At 41.0% G+C, this 22,211-nt stretch overlaps 1 protein-coding gene across 5 annotated transcripts in view; it reads right to left on the bottom strand.

Moving 5' to 3' along the window:
- MED13L (mediator complex subunit 13L) overlaps positions 1 to 22,211 on the bottom strand; it is a 211,577-nt gene that overhangs the window by 162,750 nt on the left and 26,616 nt on the right. For 2 of the 5 annotated variants that reach the window (XM_027470038.3, XM_027470035.3), the window contains exons 2-3: positions 9,747 to 9,771; positions 9,534 to 9,648 (exon numbers count right to left, since the gene is read on the bottom strand). In XM_027470038.3, coding sequence (XP_027325839.1) covers position 9,534 — 1 coding nt within the window. In that variant the 5' untranslated portion in view covers positions 9,535 to 9,648; positions 9,747 to 9,771. Of the gene's footprint in view, positions 1 to 9,533; positions 9,772 to 22,211 lie in introns of those variants that run through there. The other 3 variants (XM_038187189.2, XM_027470033.3, XM_072024582.1) reach the window with 2 other exon arrangements.

The raw sequence follows: 22,211 nt of genomic DNA, 5'->3' as shown, positions 1-22,211 counted from the left end.
ACAGGCTATTCTGTTTTACTGTCACAGCAATCTTGATTCTTTTTGTAGAATTTATGGAAAATCTGCCTAATGAAACCCTCCATCTTACTTGGTAAAACTCCTCAAAAACTACCTTTTGGGATCACTAAACCTGTTTCTATTCCATTCACTACAGAATTCAATTCCATAAAGAAAAACCCTAATGGTATCGTCCCATTTTTGTCCTAATGACATGATAAATCTCCTCCCATTCAGGTAGTTCCTTCCCTTAGTCACACCTTGCGACCAGTCTGAGATGCACAATGGGGCAAACTGGGAAAGGGATGCTCTCCCATTCAGTAACTAGCTGGCGCTGGAGTGAGCCAAGAGGAATCCAATCATCCCACCAGCTCTTGGCAGAGCTGTTACTGCTCGCTATGAGCTGTTGCACACACGTGCACCAGCACCACTGTGCAAGGATCAGTGAGGATTTACCTCTACACTCCACTGCCCAGCCCTCCCATCTCCAAGACCTTACTGTAAAACTCAAGGCTGGGAATCACAGATTGAACAGCCCCAATCAGTACTTTACTACTTTGTTGCTTCCTCTCCCTCTTATTCTGTATTTCTAATATTCAAATGCACAAGTTCCCAGACCTTCCACTGAACCCTCCTCATTGTGGAAGGGAAATTTATTCTTTTAAATATAAAGTTGCCGTGCACTTGCCACATTGTTTAAAAACACATTGTTTAGAGCACTAAGAATGCAAGCATATCCCAGTAGTGTGCCTTTCCTCTATTGTATGCTTTTCCTTCAAATTATTTAAGTGGTAAGTACTGAAAGCCAATTTAGCATTGTTTTGCTGGAAGTTCCAATTGCCATTATAGGAATGACTGCAACACACAGGTTTTTGGTTTGTTTTTAAACAGGAAGCTTCAACTTCACTAACAGCAGAACTCCACCTATTTGTCTTCCCACTGAAACCCACAATTCTCATGGGCAAGAAACAAAGGTAAGAATTCAGCTTTGTCCTTAAGCTACCTATGTACTACAACTCAACTGTTTTGTGCTTGCTCCTCCCCCTAATTCCATGCAAGAATATTTTTTATTTGTGTATTTATGGCATGCTGGTTTGGAAATGATGTATTATAACCATACCATGCCCTGTAGTTTCAAATAAACCTCAGGAAACAGACTTCACGTTCAAAAACCTTCATTCTCGTTGTACCACATTGCTTCTCAGATTTCAGGGCTGCTCACTGACACGATGAACTATATATCAAATCTTTTACTTTCAAATTGCTATATGTACATGTTTAGGTATCCAATGGACTTTAAGACAGATTACCGTCAAATCCATGGATAAGTAAATGCACGTGTATAATTAAGTCCATTCAAAATGACTTGCCAGCTTGAGGATAAAAATTGTGTATCGAGATTTATAACCTTTAATAGGAGTGTTAAAATAAAGCAAGTAACTTTTATGTAATGGAAAACATACCTCCTTAAAGAGAAAGCAGGGGTTAACTTCAGAAGAGTCATGGTTCCATGTTGTGACTTTGCAATGCAGCGGCATGTATATATCACTAAAAGTTCATTAATTATTCCATGTATTGCTTTGCAATAATGCAAGTGTATGTTTATATGGTTGTTTTCAAAAAAAAGCATTTCTTTTTTTTTTTTTTTTAAAAAAAAAGGATGAGATTTTCCAGTAAAGTTTACCCTGCGTTCTTAGGATTACCCAGTACATGAAAATACAAACATCAGTAATGAGCTCTATTAATGCAGATTTCACTTCAAGCTAACTTAGATTTACTTCACACAGTTAAGTGAGTTCATTTCACTGGAAAAAAAAAAAAAAAAAAAGATTCCCTGAAGCAAAAACCATCAACTACTGTGGATGATATTGCCCAACACATTGCTGAAAAATAAATTCGTCTGATTGGATTTTTCTATTTTCCCCCCTCGAGCAGCACTTTTAAAAATACAATCTTTTAATGATTGTTTAATTTTCATATAACTAGAATATAAATCCTTTACATACTGCTTTGCTGCAGCTGCAGCATAATGTCTCATTTTTCATGGAAAAAAACTAATTACGTGGTTCACTGAGTTGCCTGTGGTAACACATCAATTTTATTTACATTCAAAAGTTGGACTTCAGTTTGGTCTCAACACTCTTGTTAATTCCAAGCACATTTTATACAAAAGTTCGCTCCAATTCCCTAGTAATACCTCACTCCAGCTTTTATTTGAAAGAAGTTCTGAGCTATTATGATCTCGGCTTTGAATTTCCAACACTTTTGGACACTACCAAGTTTGTAGCACCAATTCTGTTCTGCCCCTAGACATACACTATTTCCTATGGAGCCTAGACTCAGTGAAAAAGTCCTGCAAAAGAATCAATGAATGATCACCATGGAATGCAGCTAGTATGGTTTCACAATAAATGCCAATTATTTATTTCCCCAGGAAAAAAAGTTACTTAATAGCAGTTATTTAATAACTGACAATAATTAAAGATTAGTTATTCAGAATTTCAACTATTTCAACTGAATTGAGATTATATTTTGAAAGCAGGAGAACTAAGTAAAGAAAGAAGTTATAATGTCCAGTAGAGAATTTATTGGTTTTACCTTCCTTTATACTTTTTTTTTTTTTGGCTGTTAGCAGTAAAATCACCAAATTCCCAAGTATGAAAATATTTAAAAAGCTAATTCTCAGGACAGAGGGAAAATAGGAAGTGTTCAGCTCTTTTACATAGCCCTTAGGTCAATTTCATTTTTCTCATTACAGTTTAGGCCAAGGTATTGCAGACTGTAAAAAGGGGAAAAAGGTGGAATGTTAAAATGGTATGCTGCTGACTAGAATCGATAATGAATTCATGACTGCCATATGTATTCATTTGATGCTACTCTAAGCACTGAGATTCACTGTTAATGTTCAGAGGAAAACCACAGAAGAAAAGAACTAAAGAAAAATAAAGCGTGATTTGATGTCTAGATGGAAGAGTCAGATCTGATTCCTTCACACAACCCATACGCTGGCTGTCTATAATCATAAACCAATTTTCAAGCAGAAATAAGGAAGAAGCTGGGGTGGAGGAAAGAATATTTGTTTAAAAAAAATAAAACAGACTAAAATGAAGACATTTTGTCCAGACACAATAAGGCTCTTGTCAACTTCTTCTCTATAAAAGGAGTTGACACTTTCCCATGAAGCAATTCCTTAATCCCAAATGATGGCATAATAACCTCATTTCAAATGCCTCCTTAAAAGAAAAAGTTTATTTTGTCTAAGCTAAACTTCAACTGGCAATCACCGGACACCAATTAACAGTGTCAAATATAAGGGTCACAGAACAATTCTGCAAGCTGAGAAAGTTTGAATTCACTCCTAAATCCTATCTTCTTCTCTGAAAGATTTTTTTAAAAGTTTAACTTTGTTTTCCTGTCTCTGGAAATAATCTATGCTAGGCAATTAAGAAAATGCAAATAGCTTACCGTATTGAAAGTAACGAGCCCAGAAACTTTTCAGTAACTTAATATTCCAACAAAGTCTTGTGTCATATGAACCTACTTGTTAATTCCACTCTCAGCTCAAGAGCTGGCAATTAACCATTCTCAGATTTAACTTCAAATTATTAATAAGTGGTACTCAGCTGCTTGATATTAGAAGCTGCCTTTCAAATAAAAAGCCTTCAAAAATACTTCCATGCCAGATTCCTTCTATTCCTTGTTGGTAAGCTGCCTTTCCATGTAGTAGTTGCTCTCCTTCCAAATAATACCGTGCCTGACAACAGTCATGAATTTTATGTGTTTTAGAGTACGCAAAACAACTCACTGTAATACATGTTCCATGCTGGTATGTTCTTCAGCTGAGCCCACCAAAGCAGGGAACAAGGAGATAACCTGTTGGCCATTTCAAAGCAGCATCAAAGCCAGCCATGATGCAGCTGACACTCCCTTCTTTCCCACCTTCAGTTATTTATAAGCTTGCAACACAGTGGAATATTTAAGAGCATTTTCATTAAAAGCGGTATTATTAATCTGTATACCCATTGCACAGGAATTGGTGCTTATTCCCTATTTTATGCATTACTTCACACATTCAGACAGACAGGAATATCTTATTCAATATTTAGCACTACACAGCAGCTAAGAATATATTTCATTATACCCCTGAAAGTCTTCCCCATTCCTTAAAACTATAGTAAGTCACAGTACCTTGAAAGAACCCTAAGTAGGGTTCTAAGTAAATCCAGATTGAGATAGAAAGTAAATGAGACTTCTCACTGCTTCTACATCTTTTTTTACATTAACAGGAACAAAGAAGTTTACAAATTACATGTTTTCCTTTTAATTCCTACTAAACACTGAAAAACACAATGTACTCAAATCCTCTGAAATAGGAGATTTTAAACCTGTACATCTTCACCAATAAAATTAACTTCAAAAACTCTAAGTTAACAAGCCAACATTAAGAATCCTATCCAGCTGCAGTAAAAACACCTGAACTGAGCTCTGACAAGTTATTCCTCTCCAGAGCCACAGGTGGAAACATACAGCTTACATCTACCCATCAACAGCCTGAACACAGAGAAATAGCTGAAATTAAGTCTGGACCCCAGCTGTATGGTCTAATATGGACACCTTAAGAAGTCCTTCCCACAGCTAACGATTTTTCTCTCCACATTTATCAGCACATGGGATTACAACTGTGTCAGTCCAGCACAGCAACAATTCAGGAACCGGAAAAGGCTGAAACACCACATTTTTCCTGTCACAGATCAGATTTTGACTACATTTTCAAACTTAGCAAGCTGTGAATATTCTTTAAAAAATAAAAAATAAAAAAAATTATTCCTTCCTGAAAGATTTACCCAATTTACACCAAGTAATCTTCTTCATAAAAGTTTCCATCAAAATCTTGCCACGTACCTATCCTATTACAAAGGTTAGTGGTATCTTTTGGGGGAATTACCTCCACCCATTAACACATCAAGTGCAAAATATAGAACACATTTGAAAATAAAGGGACTGACAAAAAAAAATTAACCCACAGAAGACTAGTATGTCATATACACTGCCTTCACTTCAAAAGCTCTTCTCCTTGCAAGAGAGCAGTGGCATGGAAAGCAACATCCATCTCATCTAAGGGAAAGAAGTCTCTAAGTAAATCTGAAATGAGAGCAGGTCAACAGCTATTGCAACACTTCCAAGATGACTAACGTCCCAAGAGTAGCAAAATGCTAAAACTGCATTTATTCTCTCTCAACAGGCTTGGTACTGTTGAGCAGCTATTTTGGAGCCGTATGAAGAAGCCCCTAACACAATGTGGTGTTTTCACCCACCGGTGGGTGCCGGGGGTTTCCTCACCGATGCCCCAAGTTCCTCCTATTGGTTTGTCGGCATGGGTAGCTCCACGGAGGAGCACGTTATGGCAATCCCAAATACCTACCAGGATCAAACAGTGATTTTAGGCAAACAAGCTATTAATCTGGAAGTTCTTTAAATGAAACTGCATCCTCTCAAACACCTCGAATCTTAGTTATTCATTTTCATGGGTGCTGCCTAACAATTTGGGAGACTTCCACAGCCCCTCCCTAGGGTCATGCTTACAAGTCCACAGAACTCCTTTCTCATTAGAGAGGCACATCTTAATCTCTGCATTATTTCTGACCTTTCAGGCATTCTCTGCCACAGATGCAACATACAAAACAGAATATATCCATAAGCTCAATATGCAGATTACAAATTTATCGACTAAACTGTCAGACAAAAAGGGTGTTTAAAATGTCAGATGCAAGTACTCTTAGAAAGCAAGCAACTAACAAAGGAACAATTACCACCTGCTTACAATCTAAGTGGAATGCACAGGGTACAAGAAAAAAAAAAAAAACAACAAAAAATAAAAACAGGAGTCAAGTATAAATTCTCTACAGTGCTCCAGATGGCATTTGGTCACCAAATGCAAATGAGAGCACTGCAACTTGCAAATCTACAACTTTGCTGTCAAAAAACGTGCCAACAGTAAGATACTACCTCTCTCCATTTATTTCTCATGTAGAATTTACAAAAAATATTTTAGTGGGAAACAGCACAGCAGCTGTAACACTTGTCAAACCTCTTCAGGCAGTAATACCATTAAACAGCATTTCTCCTTGGGAAAACACTGCTTTCACAAATCAGAACATTTCCAACTTCTTCAAACTTGTAAAATCACTCTGTTTTTTCCTCCACTTGGAGACCCCATACCAATTATCTTCTTTCACTTGGGACAGACTAGAGATCTTCCATCTTCTTTCTACCAATTTAGAATTCAATCAAAATAAACAAAACTGAACAGCTGAGGCTGGCAGGAAAAAGAAGTGTAGGAGTATGTGCAAGACACACCCATGAGCACTATCTACTTCACAGCTGCCTAGCTAATCTAGCTGCTTAACTCATCCAGAGCTGTTCTACAAATAATTGTTTTTACTTAATCTTCCATGACAGTCTTTAATTATCTACACAGTTTTGGAAAGCTGCTGCATAAACAATTGTTGGTAGTCGTGTCTGTTTGTAACTTCTAAAGTTGTCTTCGCTACGACTATTTGGAATTCTTGCTATATTAAAGACAGACTGCTGGTTCCAAAATTATCTTGAATGTTAGATAAGGCAATCCACATGCAGACGCAAAACTAAGAGGCGTTTCTGAAAAAGAAGTCTCAGCATAGACTTCTCATTTGCTAAGCCTAAGTACTGAATGTAATGTATCATTATTTAAGTGTGGGGCTGCTTTCTTCAGATAAATCAGTAATTTCAATCTCTACTTGAATAAACAGAAGTATTAAAGTTGGCACTATATTTTTATTACCCTAATTTCACTTTCGAAAGACAAGTCCTAAGCAGAAAACAAGAAATTCAGAACTGCGAACAACTTCATACTCAGGAAGAATTTGTGATCTTATGAACAACTGTTACATCCTAGAGCTCACATATAATAAAGGCAGGACTGGTAAAGCAGCAAGTTGTAGATAGAGTACAATCTTCCATTGGAATTCAGTTTCAGATTTCTGGGACCTGTGCTCTTAAACGCACACGTGCAATCACAAAAGTAAAGCCCTGCTTACTGAACTAGCAAGTTACTGACCACAGTGACAATCCAACACGTATGAATGAGATTTTAAGCTACTATAGTTTATTTTATGGCTAAGCTATACTAAAAAAACATAATATTCTACTACAGCTCAGCTGACAGGCAAGTCTATTAGTATACTCACTAACTTATTTTCCTTTTGTATGCCAAAATGCAAAAATCTTTTATATTTTCAAGAGCTGAGGAAACTAAACTGTATTTTCAAAATGAGGAAACTAATTTTAACTTTCTAGTATTTCAGTACTGTGATCTACTTATAAAATAATAACCAAAATAGCCTCGTGTATTATGCCTTGCTTTTGCAGGAAATATTCAACAGTGTCCTTTGTCATATTTCAAGGAATCAATGTACATACATGCCTCGTTTTGCCAATCAGTTGTTCAATATTTCATCAATAGGGATGTTTGAATTGTAAAAAAAACCTGCTGAAAAAGAACAGCTCTATCACCAGCAATTTTATTTCAATTATAATGTATTTCATTCCCCTGAATGAATCACGCTTAGTCCTCCTTTCTCTAACTCCAAACTCGACTTCACATCTCTTCACCTCCCTCTACACAGTCCTTCCTCCAGACATTACTTTATCATTGAGCCATCTTTACTTCAATGTTCTTTCAAATTGAAGCCATGCTGTTGTGCAAGGGCAGACATACCTTTTCCAGTACAGCCTGGCTGTGGTGTTTGTGAAATACACCCAGCTCAGACTATTTTTCATTTATGTGGTACTGCTGCAGTTGACACTTCACAAAGCAGTGCTCTGGCAGCCAATTTTCAGCTTTAATTCCATTTATAAGTTTTGTTATTGAAGGCTCCAGCCTTCAAAACATTTTGGATCAGGCAGAAATGAGTCAAAGCGATGCCACTCACCACTTGTTATACTCTGTCCCATGCTATGCTCAAGCAGGTTCAGCTACTCAAACATTTAAATGCTTCACCATACTGTTATTACTGGGTGCAGCATTATATTATTCTAACCAAAATTTTAGATCCAAATAAACTGTATCAATTCACAACAGAAATAGAAGCCACAGCCTCCAACTCCCCTTTAATAAAAAGACACTTCAGTCCCATATACTATATTTGAAATATTAAGTAAACTGGATTTCCCAAAGAGAAAAACATATATTATTAAAGCTTTGCTGGGCGCATAGAAATATTACCCATGCCTTCATTCAAAACAGGTGCCTCATAAAAAATTCACAGCGGTGGAATGGCTTAGTGCAGCACTTCGGAGCCATCTCTTTAATTATACATGAACATGCAGCTACCTGCATGAAATATGCCTAAAGATACATGGAAAGTGTTTCATATCTGATTTCACAGGCTATCTTACCAAACAAACAATCCAGTATTTGTGAAAATATGAAGTCTATAACCATCTGAATATAGGTGGTTAGAGCAGGATTAATGAGGAAGAAAATGAACATACTATCAAGCAGAACCGAAACAGCATGAGGCAGAGGTGGGCAGATAACAGGCAACTAAAGCACACTTGACAAATATGATATGGTATATGCTAGAACTGACAAATCTTTATCACCAAGCAGCCAGAAGGTATGACAGGCTACAAGGATGAAAAGTTTGTTGCAAAACCCAAGGAACTGATCCTTGACCTTATACTATTATTAGTATTATTATTCCAGGACTGGTAAAACTTTGACTGTTTTAATCTCAGACGAGACTAAATGAAAGTACTTATGGAGTCTTGTTAAATACCTTTTCAAAATTAGGAGTTTTCAGACAAACTAGGTCAATTCACAGCAACAATACGTAATTGAAAAGATGGACAGATGGATGGAATATGAATGTAGTCAAAACCAAAAAAGGTTTACATCAGGTGAAGTTAATTTTGTTCAGTCATTTTAAGGCTACATATTCTGGAAACAATGAGGACACTCAAGCATGAAACATACAGTCACGTAAACTTATTGCCACCTTTGTCCTACCTTCCTCTTTCTTTTATTACACTCACTTGTTGCAACTTGCCTCCATTTATGCTCAAACCCTGCAGCATGACCAACATTGCAAATTCTGACCTTGCAGAACCCCAGTGATTTACCTGTGGTGCCACGGAGTTCAGCTGACCCTGTAGGATAGGTATTTTGTTCCATCAACTATTACCTTATGCCAGAAATTTTTGTTGCAATTATTCTTTGAACTAGAATTTACTCTAATTTTACAGTGCATCAGATTTCACGCGAATTTAGGAGAAGAATATCCAATGCCAGTACCTAAGTTCAAGTTCTGTTTTGCATTTTATCAGCAGATCACTTGCACTGGAAAAGTCAATTTTATAAGTACTTTATCCGTTTAGGTCTCAACATACAAGTTGGGACAAAATCGTATATGGTAGCTAGTTAAAGGCTTTAACAAGATTTTGATTTCCACTGAAAAAAATATAAATAAATCAAGAAGAAAGAAAGAACAACTTACTGTGCAGTTCCCGATGTATCACATCTACTAGGTTTGGTTCATCTCCCCACCAGAATATCCACAGTTCCTTACAATCCGGTTTGACGTCACGGCGCCACACACAAAGCAAGTTGGCCTGCAAGCAGCGGATGAAGCTGAGCAGAATTGGATCATCCTGTGCTGGGGCTGAAATGATAGGGCCACAGTCCCCATGACCTTCAAAATTGTACCTACGCCATTTGATGCCTGTGAGTTCAGCCTAAGGAAAGGAGAGAAAAAAAGCCATTAAATCATTTTATTTCAAAACACAGTTATACTACTGGTTTGTTTCATTTCTTTGTTGTTTATTCCTAGAATTAAGCTCTAAGCAGCCAAATTTAAGAACTCCTCCTGTTCCCATATTTTCCCCTTTCTCATCCAAGGAAAAAAAAAAAACACAATTTTAGAAACAGTACTGAATAGAAACCTGGCTTACCCTTTCAGTTAGGTTTTACCACAACCAGACTTATTTTCAGCATTCCTAACCCGACTGTTATTTTACTGTAAAACTGGTTTAAAAAAAACACGAGGAGGAATAAGGCCTGTTCCCTCGTGCTGGTTGGAGGTTAAGTGATTTTGGCATCAGCCTGAAAGCCAGAAACTTGAAGATCACAAATAGCAGGTGTTACAGGACATAACAACTGACTGATAGAAAATAGCATGAAACTAATTTCAGACTGTGATGTTTTACGTGTTTTATCATGCATGCTTTTTATTTTTGTTTTTCTCATGTGAATGGGAGTGGAATAAGGATGGTTGCCATTTACTGTCTCTCGACCTCACAATACTGCATTAGTTATCCAGAAAAAATAAAAAGAACAAGAAAATGGCCACCACACCTTCTGGGGAAGAGGTTCTTCTACAGAGTGTGAAAATCAGAAAGTCCAGAGGTATTCCACTGCCTAGCAAAGTAAAGAATTAACTACCAGAAAGGAAGAAACCGAAGTACTCAAACCATGAAAGAACTGGCAGCTAGAGACAGGTTAGAGCCACAGTTCTTTTTCCCTTCGCATTTTTAGCAGCAGAGACTCATAGCTATCAAACATTGCTTCCCTTTGTTTCTGACTGCCAAACTACCACCTTTTTTTTTTTTTTTTTTTAAATTAATTTCTCTCACCCTGCCCATCACGCCCCTCCTTTTCCTTCCCCAGCCCACTGGCCTGGCTCCCACCCTGCTTTTCCTGCACTCCCCATACAGCCCCACACCGCTGCTGCTCCATCCTTGCTCTCCACCTCCCGCTGCCCCCAAAACCTGCCCAGGACACAAGCAGGAGCACTCACTCCTGTGAGGACCATTGCCAAAGACAGCAGCAGTATGTCTGTGCTCCGTGTCCACAGTGGGCTTGTATTCTCGTTTCTAGCCCATGTTACCTCGTTCTCACTGCTGTTACTACCTTTACTGCTTCATTGAAAGCATTCACACCCTCCACTTTACTGCTCAGAAATAGCCAGTGCACTCAGCTTGCAAATGGTCCTACAGGAAAAGCCAGCTGGTCTGCAGGAGCAAGCTGCAAAAGCTCAAATATAGCAACTACCCCCTGACAAGAGGAGTCATTGCCAGGCAGAAGAGGAGAGGCGCAGCAGTGGAAACACTAGCTGCAGGAATGGAGCGTCCCCCAGCAAGCAGTAAGTTAGGCAAGGAATGCCTGCTATTTAGATGTAGCTTTTCTCTGGGCGGTACATATGGGGAATGTGAACAAGAAAGAGGGCCAAGTTTTAGTCCTAAAGAAAACAAGAGACTTGCAAGTCACATGTGCCTCCTCCGCACAAGGATGCTTTGCCTACTGGTCTACACCACACGCTGTGTATCGCATACACAGAGATCCCTGTTTTCAAGTCCACAAATTTACTTTATTATCCATTTTTAAAAGTCTTTTGCTGCAATAACTGGAAGCAGGCTGTTACCTGTTAACGAGCTGGCTGCTAGTTGGCTGCTGAGGAGCTAAAGGTGACATTCATCGTACCGACAACATAGGCAGAAAGTGCTGAAGTTCCTTTGGCCTTACAGATATATCCAGTAAAAGTTTCCATCATTGTCTGCAAGCTGCCTGGCACAGCAGGGGTCTCATCTGTGACCAAAGTTCCTGGGACTGCACCTCAGGGAAAGTTTTTTGCAAACAGGAGCGCAGCAGTGGCCCTCATGGGGAATGGGACAGCCAACATCAAGTGAAGTTGCCCATATTCTTTGCACATTCCTATCAAATTGGTAATCCTCACCCCCACACTGCTACCACCCTGTATTGGGGTAGCAGAACGCCAACTGGTGTGAAACCACAGCAAGCAGCAGAGTCCCCACGCTGGGGATTTTCCCCAAGCAGCACTGCTACACCAGGCTCACAGAGATGCTGCCCCACTCAGAGAGGTACAGAGTGATGGAAAATCAAATTACAAGAGGGGCACAGCATGCAGGGCACGCTCCTTGCACAAGAAAGGGCACAGGAGAGCAGGAAGAAGATGCAAACAGAAAGGCCAAAAATCTATTTTTTCCACAGTAGGCTGCTGTGTAGTGCTGGAATACCTCACACATTACATAATACTCTAAAAGAAAGTACTCAGGCACGCTTCTCCAAAACATCTGCATCTGTTCTACACAGATCCCTACCTACAGCTTAGAAGAGCAACACACAGCTCCTGAAACACAGCGGTGGCTACTGCCACAAGTCACAAAGCCTCAAAGATCAGTGCCAGAACAGGCAACCCAGGAAAAAAATTACTTCAGATGTTTATGTTGTAATCCTCTAGAAACATACAGTAGGTCACAAAGAACATGGAACAGGAGGATAACAAAAGGAAGAAGTTACTCAACAGCACCACACGCTTGATCAACACAGCAACAACCAGAGATCAGCTGTGTGGAACAGCAGACAAGGTCCTACGCAGCTTTCTGGTAGCTCAGGGGTATCAACCTGTGACTCCCCATCCATGCCGTTGATGAAATACAGTTAAGAGCACAGATGCAGCTCTCATGGCTTCTAATTTAATTCTACACTAACACATTTCTGGAGCATGTAACTCTGCAGACTGAGGGATGACTTTGTGCTGGAGCTAACCAGGACCACTAGCAAGCACCCATGTTAAAAAAAAAAAAAAAAACACGTAAGAAAAGGCAGGCAAGGACTGGGGGTTTGGAAGTTAGCAGCATCAAATATCATCTCAGACATGCCATTTCCTGGTCAAAGCAGCAGAGATGCTGCTTAGTGCATTTATTTGGATACATCTGTTTCTGCTTACATTTTTAATAGGTAAGCACCAATAGTAATCCCTTGAAGCTTACCGATTTTGTCCCTGAGTTTAATTAAAACTGATTTCAAGAGAAGATCTGAATCCAGAAGTAGTACACATTAGGAGATTGCACCAGGCACACACATACAGCCTGTACCTCTACAGACAGTTTCCATTTAATATTAACGCACTGTGTGGAGAATACCGGCACCCACACTGAGGCTTTTGAAATATTCAGTTATTTAAACAAAAATCACTAGTTTTAGAAGCCCTCAACCTGTAGCCGGGTTTCACAGACAAGACAGCCAATCTCCTGCAGTTCTAGTGACCCAATTAAAGAACTAAAAGGTGGCTGCATTCACACGTACCTCAGCAGTGAGCACAGGCTGCAACCCAAATGGCAGCCTCTTCCTCATCGCCAGCCACACATTTCCACCTCCAGCTCTGCACCAGATCCAGCCATCACACAATCGCTGGGTGAGCAGAGTCAGCTCACCAACTGGAAGATGGAAACCAAGAAGAACAGCCCAGCAGCTCAACACACCAAAAGCTTGCCCTGCTCTCAGCAGCCACAGAAAGACTTGCTACAGTACAACGGAGGACAGCAGAGCAGGTCCAGGAGCATCGAGCTGCTGGTTTTAGAACAGCCTGAGCAGTCGCTGACATTGGCAGTCTTGGTTTCTGTTTGAGCACTAAACTGAACACGGTGCTTTCTGCTCACAACTGTTTAGAAATGAATGCAAAATATAGCAAAAGTCTTGCCAGGTGATGCAATCTATTGGGTTTCTTGCATCTTTTTCCATATGCATAGTTTGGGCTTATTTTATCTGCTAAAGCGTTCTAAACACTAAAAATGATGACAATGAAAGAGTTTACAAATACTTACGATTAACTAATATTGTTAGTAAGTCATGCATTATGCAAGGGGCTTTTTGCTTTGATTTATAAAGGAACATACGCTTTGGAGAACTGGGCTATGAAAGGTTCAACTTCACAAACAAAAAAATCTGATTCAGTTAACTGTAGCTGGATACAGAATGAAATGATTCAAAGAAGCCTGCTCTGCATGCGCTGGGCCAAGACTGTAAGGAAACAAAGAAAACTGACCTCTAAGTCTAACAATAATATCTGAAGTCTTTACTAACATTTCACTTCTGACAGAATTCCCAGGACACTGCAGGACTTGGTTCTGACACAACCAAGAGCAGCTATTGAGGTAGAAGAGTGCCAGCATTCAGACCCCAAATTCCATGGAGGCACCTGAACACACCCAAAACATACCCAAGAAATAGGCAGTGATGAACAGAGCCGTACCAGTGCTTTCATTCAGAAACACAGCCTGAGAAAGACGACCACACACCATCCTTTGAAAAGAGGTGAGAACACGGGTTCCTTCCTGACTGCCTTAACCACTGCGCTCTGCAGAGCAAGACAGCTCTCCCCTTAAAAAAAAAAAAAAAAAAGGGAAAAAAATACACCTCAAAAAAAAGAACCAGGAATATTCAGTCCTCTGATATCCCCAATATACACCAGCAAGAAGAGGCAGAGAAAGCAGATTAGCACTTTCTCTTGCAGCCATTCATCTGCTGCCCTAAATGCAGACAACACCATCGCACCCATCCACAACAGCTGGGGGCTGCAGCCATCTTCGCTCCAGGAAGCACTCAGAACCGTAAATTCCCAGTAGAGATAAAACCTAAGCTCTGATTCTTCCCTCCCCGGCTTAAATCCGAATAACTGACAGGCAGGAAGGCTCTTCTGCTGAGCTCATAGCACTCCGCTCAGATTGGCAGAGTTGAGGCTGCTAAAAATCACAATTCCCCAGTAACACCGCCCGACTTGATTCTGGCACGCCACCAGCAGTCCTGAAGATTTAATTAGTGCTGTGTAGCCACTGTGACTGTTCTCCTCTTCTGCAGCCCCTGCAGATGGAACACAAACAAAACAGATCTTCCACCTCTTTTTTTTTTTTTCCTTCTCGTCTCCATCAAATGCTTGTCGGACTACATAAACTGTATGGGAAATCCACAGACCAATTCAAAATTAACTTCTCAGAAGACTCTAGGAAGTCCACTCGTTTTATTACACAAAGCTCCCTTGGAGAGATTACACCAGGATACAGCAAGGACCAGGCAGAGCATCAAAATTGGAGTGCTCGCGTTCAGGCACGCTAAGTGTAAAGCAGAGTTCCTTCTGTATTCCTGCACATTATGTAACTTTGGCCATCATTTTAACATACAGAAGTAACAACCACACACCATTTTTCCTGCTTTATATAGGACAGAAGGGTAGGAAAAGCTATGGCCCCAGAGTGTGGCAGATCAGCACCCCAGCACCTCCAACACAGGACAAACATGCAAACAGGAGGCAAAGATCAACAGAAAAAGCCTGGAGACTTTCATGAATGGACTACCTGGTATCACCCAGGCCCTCAGTTCCAGCCCTGACTTTCTCAAAGACTTCCAACATAGCATTGTTCAGATCATTTCAGCTTACTCAATTCTACCTGGAACCTGTCCAAAATATATGATTCAAAGTCAGGTCCACATAGAGTTTCAAGCTTCCTCTAACTCTCTCGAGAAGCAAGTAATGTTTAAAAAACAAACAAACAAACAAAAACACACCATCATGTCAGTCAGGCACCTTCTACAAACAAATTTCAGTTAACTGGAAGGAGCACAACAAAAGAAAAATATTTCCTGTGGATGAAGAAAACACATCAGCATTTGAAGACGGCACTCTGTATGTAGGTAAATTATCTCAGTTGGTGAGAAAACATTTGCTCCTGTTTAGGACAGCTCATACAGTCAGAACGGGCAAAAAGCCCCCCAAAATCCAATGAGCCCCAGCTCTGAGCATGTGTGGCATGCAGCACCGAGGTGAAGAGGAGCACACACAGCAGCCCCTTCCCTCGCAGCCCACCCAGAGGGAACACAGTGCCATGGTCCAGAGGACAAGACACGATGTGGCACCATGAGAACAGGCTACATCGCACATCCCTCTTGCCAAGGTAAGGATCTTACGCTGCCCGGAGTACTGCCCATCTGTTTGCTGGCCTCTCAAGTTTGGTGCAATCTAAACCCTTGCTCTAGTCTCAACTTTTGTTTGCTTCTGTGTGGGAAACTGTAGTTGCTAAGTAGCTTTAGTCTACAATTTATGCTTTAAATTGGAACATAAAAAAATGTAAGTGCCATATATATATTTGCCAATTTTATTAGTCTCATCTCAGAGAGCTCCATTCAAGTAAGTAGCTATTCCGAAGCCACTAGAGACTCGTACTAAGGACTACTCACAGGAGTAAAAATCTGCATAAGAAAGCCCTTAGTTCATAGTCCAAGAATTTAAACTGTAGTTAAAGGTGCCATGGGAATTACACCACCATTTTAATTAAATGCTGTAAGATCTTGCAGACAGATTCAAGATTAGCACCATCTGTTTTGGTTACAGGGTTTCATTTCACTACATCATCCTCACACGGCAACAAAATACCACTTCACACTCTGCTCGAGCCACTCAAATACCAGACAAAATTTATGCCACCCCGACACACCTCGGTACGAAGGGAGGACAAAAGGATGGAGACAGAGGGACTGAGGAGCACTGCAGACGCGTGCCTCCAGCGGGGCAAACAGCACACGCCGACAGCAACTCACGTCCCCCACTCCCACTGAAATAAAATATTTAGTAACATCTGCCGAAGTCCCTGTCAAGTGAACAGAAAGAACAAAGGCAAGAAAAAATAATGTACACACACACACACACACCCCCCAAGGAACAGAGGAGACGGCTTAGCTCAAAAGATGCTTTTTTGGGTCGTGTGAGTGGCTGCAGCCAGACTGAGGCAGCAGCAAGCAGCTGCAGGCAGACAATGTCTCCTACCTCTCACACTCCCAGCTCTGTAACTCTTCTGGTTTCAAAACAACAATAATAAAACAAATCCTCCCCAGTGCTGTGCAGTCTCCTGAAATCATGCCATTTAATGAAGTACATATCACTCCCCTCTTTACCCTCTTCATTGGAAAGAAGGGGAGTGGTTTGTATTCCCTTCTCTCGGGGCTTACCCCTCCTGTCCCCAGGAAAGGCAGGAACCCCACGGCACCAAAGCAGCCTTGTCCCACGCCACACAAGCTGTGTTGAGCTCCAGAGGGCATTCCTGCAAAGAAACCGGCAGGCCAGTACCAGCTAGAGTGACCGTGCAAACAAAATCCTGCACCAGTCTTTTTCATACTTCGAATACAAGAATGAAAAAAAACAGCAAATTAAAAAAAAAATCTCATATTGAAACGGCCCTCACATGGCCAACAGAAGGTCCATGTAATGCTAAACGCTTCAAAGAGCGGAGCCATCAGCTGGGCTGAGCACCATTCCTAGGTGTGCACCTGATCAGCAACAGAATGATGCCAGAATTCGTTCCCTTCCTTCTCCACACACACTGTCAAGTGGCTGGAAAACAAAGGGGAGCCACTAACAATCATTTAAAAAAAGGATGAACAAGTTACCCCTTTGTTGTTCATTTCTTCTCAAAAGCCAGCAAGCACCTGAGTTCACCCCAGCACGCAGCAGCAGCGTGCCCCAAACTTTCTGCCGGATCCCTCTCCTCGCTCTGCAGCACGATGCCCTCTCCCCCAGAGCAGATTATCTGAGCACTGCTACTTCGGAGCTGTTGGTGACAAGCAGCAGCATCAGGGTACTTGTAGGTCATCTTTTATCTTTGCAAGTCTCGGTGAAGGATTTAGCTGTAAGCAAAATCCTATTATCAGAAGTACTCCTGATGGAGTCCTGTGCCTGAGAACATTTCAGATACTGCATCACGGTCCTGACGACCAGAAAACCAAGATATTTAGAACAAATACCATTGGTAAGAGCCACAAACAGTGGGAGCTGCTATGCCTAAAAACTAACCAGTAGCGACAGAAAAATCTCTTCTCCCCCTCTCCTAGATGTCAGCACAACCCCAAGGAGGGGTATGAGGGAGAAGAGGCAGCTAGGAAGATTAACAAAAACAAAACAAAAAAAAAAACACAGAAGTCACCCCAGTCTCAATAGGAATTGGAGGTGGTTACCAGCTTTCCCAGTGGAGAATATAAACGGGCTCCAGTTTAATGCTCATTTCAGCAGTCCTGGCAGATGGAGAAGCTGCCAATGAAGAATGTTGAGTGGCAATCATAAAAGAAAGTAACCTGATACAAAGGCCCAAACTGCTGATATATACGCCAACAGTCACAGAACTTCAGGGTTAAATAGGAAAATGAGAAGTCTAAAACAAAACACAGCAGAAGGAAGAAGTGCACGATGACATAAAGAACAGCACCTCCCTAGAGTCCAGCATCTCAGACAGCTATAACCCAGAATTTCTTAAACCTTCCATTAGAGAAGGAGAATCTGTGGAAAAGGAAGACCTTAATAAATATTCTCAAACGTTTATTAGAAATCAGCATATACGTTATTAATAAAGAAGCCAAATAAGCACAGGCCATGAGGGAAAAGCACTCCTGCAGGTAGATAGCCACTTGACTTGAAAAGTCTTCCACTTTCACAGCAGAAAACACCTGGAATCAATGCATAGAAAAGTGTTTTTCAACATTTTCACACATGATAAAATGAAGGGGGAGAGGAGGAAACCTGCTAAACAACAAAATCTGCTTACAAAATTAGAGTAGGAAGGATAAGAGCCCACCGAGAAGAGCTTAAAGATTATACACAGTGGAAGAAATCTACACTGAATTAACACACTGACTTAATACGGGTGGCATAAATCAGGAGTGGGGTTTACACAAGCAAGAAAAAAAAGGAATTTTTTGAAGATGACCTTTAGGGTACATCAACATCTTTCTACTGCAGCAAATGGCTTTGCTCAACAGATCTCCAGCACCTTAACTGCACGGTGCCAAACTGATGCCTGGTGCTCCAGCTTTCTTCCTTCCACCATAAAGACTGAGACGAGGTTCACCAGAGATGTACAAGGATAATGTGATAAATGTGGCCAGCAGCCAAAGGACTGAGATTTAGCCACTACTTGAAAAGATGCTTTCAAGTCAAAAATATTCGAGATACACGAGATAAGGAAAATGAAATATGATAGCAACACCTCAGGTAGGCACGTGACCCAGTCTCGCACAGGCATGCACTCGCACGCACCCCTGCTTACCGGTTTGAGTGCAAGAACCAGGACGTTGTCATGTCAGAGCCACAGCATGAGAAAGGGAAATTGAAAGGCCAATTTCAACAACAAAACAGGTAGCGAATAGGTAGGAACCCAGGTTTCACTGGGCGCTAGCTACTAGGTGAGATCAATCTGTCTACACGGATAACATCCCTACCCCATTTAAAAACAAGACATAGTGTGTTTTGATTTTGCTTTGGGCATTTTTATGTGGAATAGGGGAAGGGGAATGCAGCTTACCCGTGTCAAAAGTGAGCAGGGAGAATAAACAAACATCTATCAATGTATGCTTTATAATGTCTGGAAGCACAACGTCTTCTCCAGGTCAACAGACAGAAGGAACTGAATGCTTTATTTACATTTTAACAGACCCTAGGTTTACGTGTTTACTAACCTGTAATCCAGCTCCTAGGATAGCTTGTAAAACTCTCCTTTTGTGGTTGATGCACTTAAACAAGATTTGTGGTAAGGTCTCCCTAATACTCTGTTCACTGAACCTCTGCAGGTCAGGCCATGCCACGATTTTACTGAGCAGGCCAAAAGATAGCACAGAGTTCCACAGCACTCCAGGCAGTTTCTTCACAAAAGGGAACCCATTATATTGTGCTTCCGAGCAGACAGCTGAGAACAGATAATAAAATGAGAACTACCACTGCACTCTGCAGCCACTTCAGATAGCACACAAAAGAAAGCAAACAAATGTGCAACGTACTAACCAAATAATCCTTTCCCTCGCTCTAGAGGGAGTGAAGGATTAGGTTTCCACATTCCCTTCAAAAGGCCATAATCAAACTAAGTAACTGCCCACTTTCCAAATTTTAAAATACGTAAATCCCCTCTCACAGAAAAGAAGTTGTCCAGAAGAAGTTGAAAGAAGAAGACAGAAAGACATGTCAACAGCAACAAGAGAAATTAATAGCAAATCTGCAAGTAAACGAAGGAATCTTCTCTCTTCCCCAACTTTAACTTTTTATTTTTAACTGAAGGAAGGAAATATCAAACATCAGAGTCATACAATGGACTATCAGATGTTTCCCAAACCAAGTAATCTGACATATGGGCAGTAAAAGGGAGGAGAAGGGGGGGAGAGGAAATAACAACCCAAGCAGAGTAAACTTTGGCCTACTGAGTTAAAGACTACAGTTCCTTTTCTTCCCTTATTAAAAAAAAAAAAAAAAAGGCATCTCAGAGCTGAGAACTCGAACATTTTTGAACACCACATCTAAGAGCAGCTGCTTCGTGACCACCAGCAGCAGCTCACGTGGTTGCTTCGCGCTGCCTGCCCCAACCGGCCCTGGCCCAGCCTCCTCGCCGCGGGCTGGGACGGTCGCGGCAGCACATCCGCAGCCGGGCAGCCTCCGTCCTCCAGCACCAACACCAACACCGTCCACCCTCAGCGGGGACAGCAAGGAATGCCTGAACTGGTAGGCAGCCTGCCAAAAGCCCTTAGCCTTATAAAAAAAAAAAAAAAAAAAAAAGCCTACCCCTCTCAAGAATTCTTCCATATGAATCTTCCTTAACATAGAAAGAAGTGCATAAATCCACTACATGACTGGTCATGTAGATTCACTTTGCCAACTTTCTGACTGTCACTCCTGCAAATACAAGGATCCAGCACCTTTTACCAGCAGGAAATTCTGGAAATCCAGAGAACTCAACTTAAAATTGTATTAAAACACACAAACAGAATTAAATAATCAGAAACACCAGGCTTACAATAAAACCAGCAAATTCAGAACAAAGTCATTTAACCAATTAACCTACTCTGCCAGCAGATAAATTATTTTTTTTTGTATAAAAGTGTTTGGCATGGTTACTGCAAGACATTCCTGGAATTGATTTCATAGCTTGTCTAGCCCCAGCTACAAATTCAGTAGCAGTGCGGACCATCTATGACTGTGAACCGAGACTTAGAAAAACCCAACCCTAAGCAAGTGCAGATGTACCAGACGAGATCTGAAAGCTTCCGAGTAAACTAGAGACTCCAAGGAGAAAAAAAAATAAGGTTTGGTACTGTCACAATCCAACACATTTTGAAACTTGTATCTCATACCCGTTAGCTCTGAAAGCACCGTTACCAAAAAACAGAGGACTGCAAATACCTGGATCAGTAGTATAGGGGACTTTACCTCCAAGTTTTCTTCTCGATCCTCTGTCCTGACAAAATGTTGTATTTTATGCACAAACATAGAGCAGTAAGAACAACAAGGCGTTGACTGCAGCGTAACTCCTTTGCAACTAAAGGATGAATTAAGTAGAGTTTTACTGAACAAGCTTTAAGTGTCCTTCTCTGACACACGGCTGGGGTCACAAAGCCACTCAGACTTGGCTGCAACCCATGCTGCTGCCCAACGCTGGCAGGGGGAGGAAGGAGTCAGGGGTACAGGGCACGAGCTCAGAGGAAGAGGTTTTCACCATGTCAGTAGCCTGATCTGGGCTTAAATGCGAGCTCGTGAATCCTTTCACGGTCACTAAGGCATAGAAAAGAATGAAGGGGGAGGGAGAAAAATGAAAGGGTCGAGGGGAAGCACAACTTTTCCCTGTAATTAATATTATTTTCCTTTCATAGAAAGCTGAGAGCAGTACATTACACTGCAACTGTGGTTGGAGAGAGAAGAAAGTACCTAGAAGTGACACAGAAATAAAAGCATGTCATATCTTACACTTAAAAATTAATTTTAGGGGACCAGCCATTTTTCTCCATTTTCATAAGTTAATTATATTCGTTCCTTAGCATGGGGACAAGGCCTTTGTGTATGTTTGACCTCATCTGTGTTAATCACATAAGCATAAATATTGCCTAGAGGCACATTACACAACAGCAACACACAAAATTTCCTGTTTCAAGGAAACAAAGGAGAGAATGCCACTAAAAGCTCAGGTTGTATTTCCATACGCGCCATTGCAATTCAGTTTTGGAAAGTTAATTAAGCCACAAATGAGTCAGTGAGAAATAACACTGTCTGAGGTAGGAAGCAAGTCAGGATTTATCAAAACTAATCAAAAATCCCCAAACAAGCCAACAAAAAGAGCACTTAGACCTCTTAGATCTGTCATCTATGAAAACACAGGCATCACCTCACTGTGTAACAAGCAGAGAAAGCTCCTGACCCAAAAGTTAAACGTACTACAAGGCAAAATGGTCCGTTTTCAGTCGTCATCACCATTTTAGAGCACAGAAACCCCAGACCACACAACCCACTGAAGCCCTGGCAGGAAGCGACACACGCGGCCATTGGGAGCATTGCGTATGCACCTCACAGTGCCTGCGGAGG

The sequence above is a fragment of the Anas platyrhynchos genome, chromosome 16 (genome assembly GCF_047663525.1).
Source record: "Anas platyrhynchos isolate ZD024472 breed Pekin duck chromosome 16, IASCAAS_PekinDuck_T2T, whole genome shotgun sequence".
In the NCBI taxonomy this organism is placed as follows: domain Eukaryota; kingdom Metazoa; phylum Chordata; class Aves; order Anseriformes; family Anatidae; genus Anas; species Anas platyrhynchos.
The sequence above is the reverse complement of the archived record's forward strand: the minus strand, read 5'-3'. Positions and strand labels throughout refer to the sequence as shown.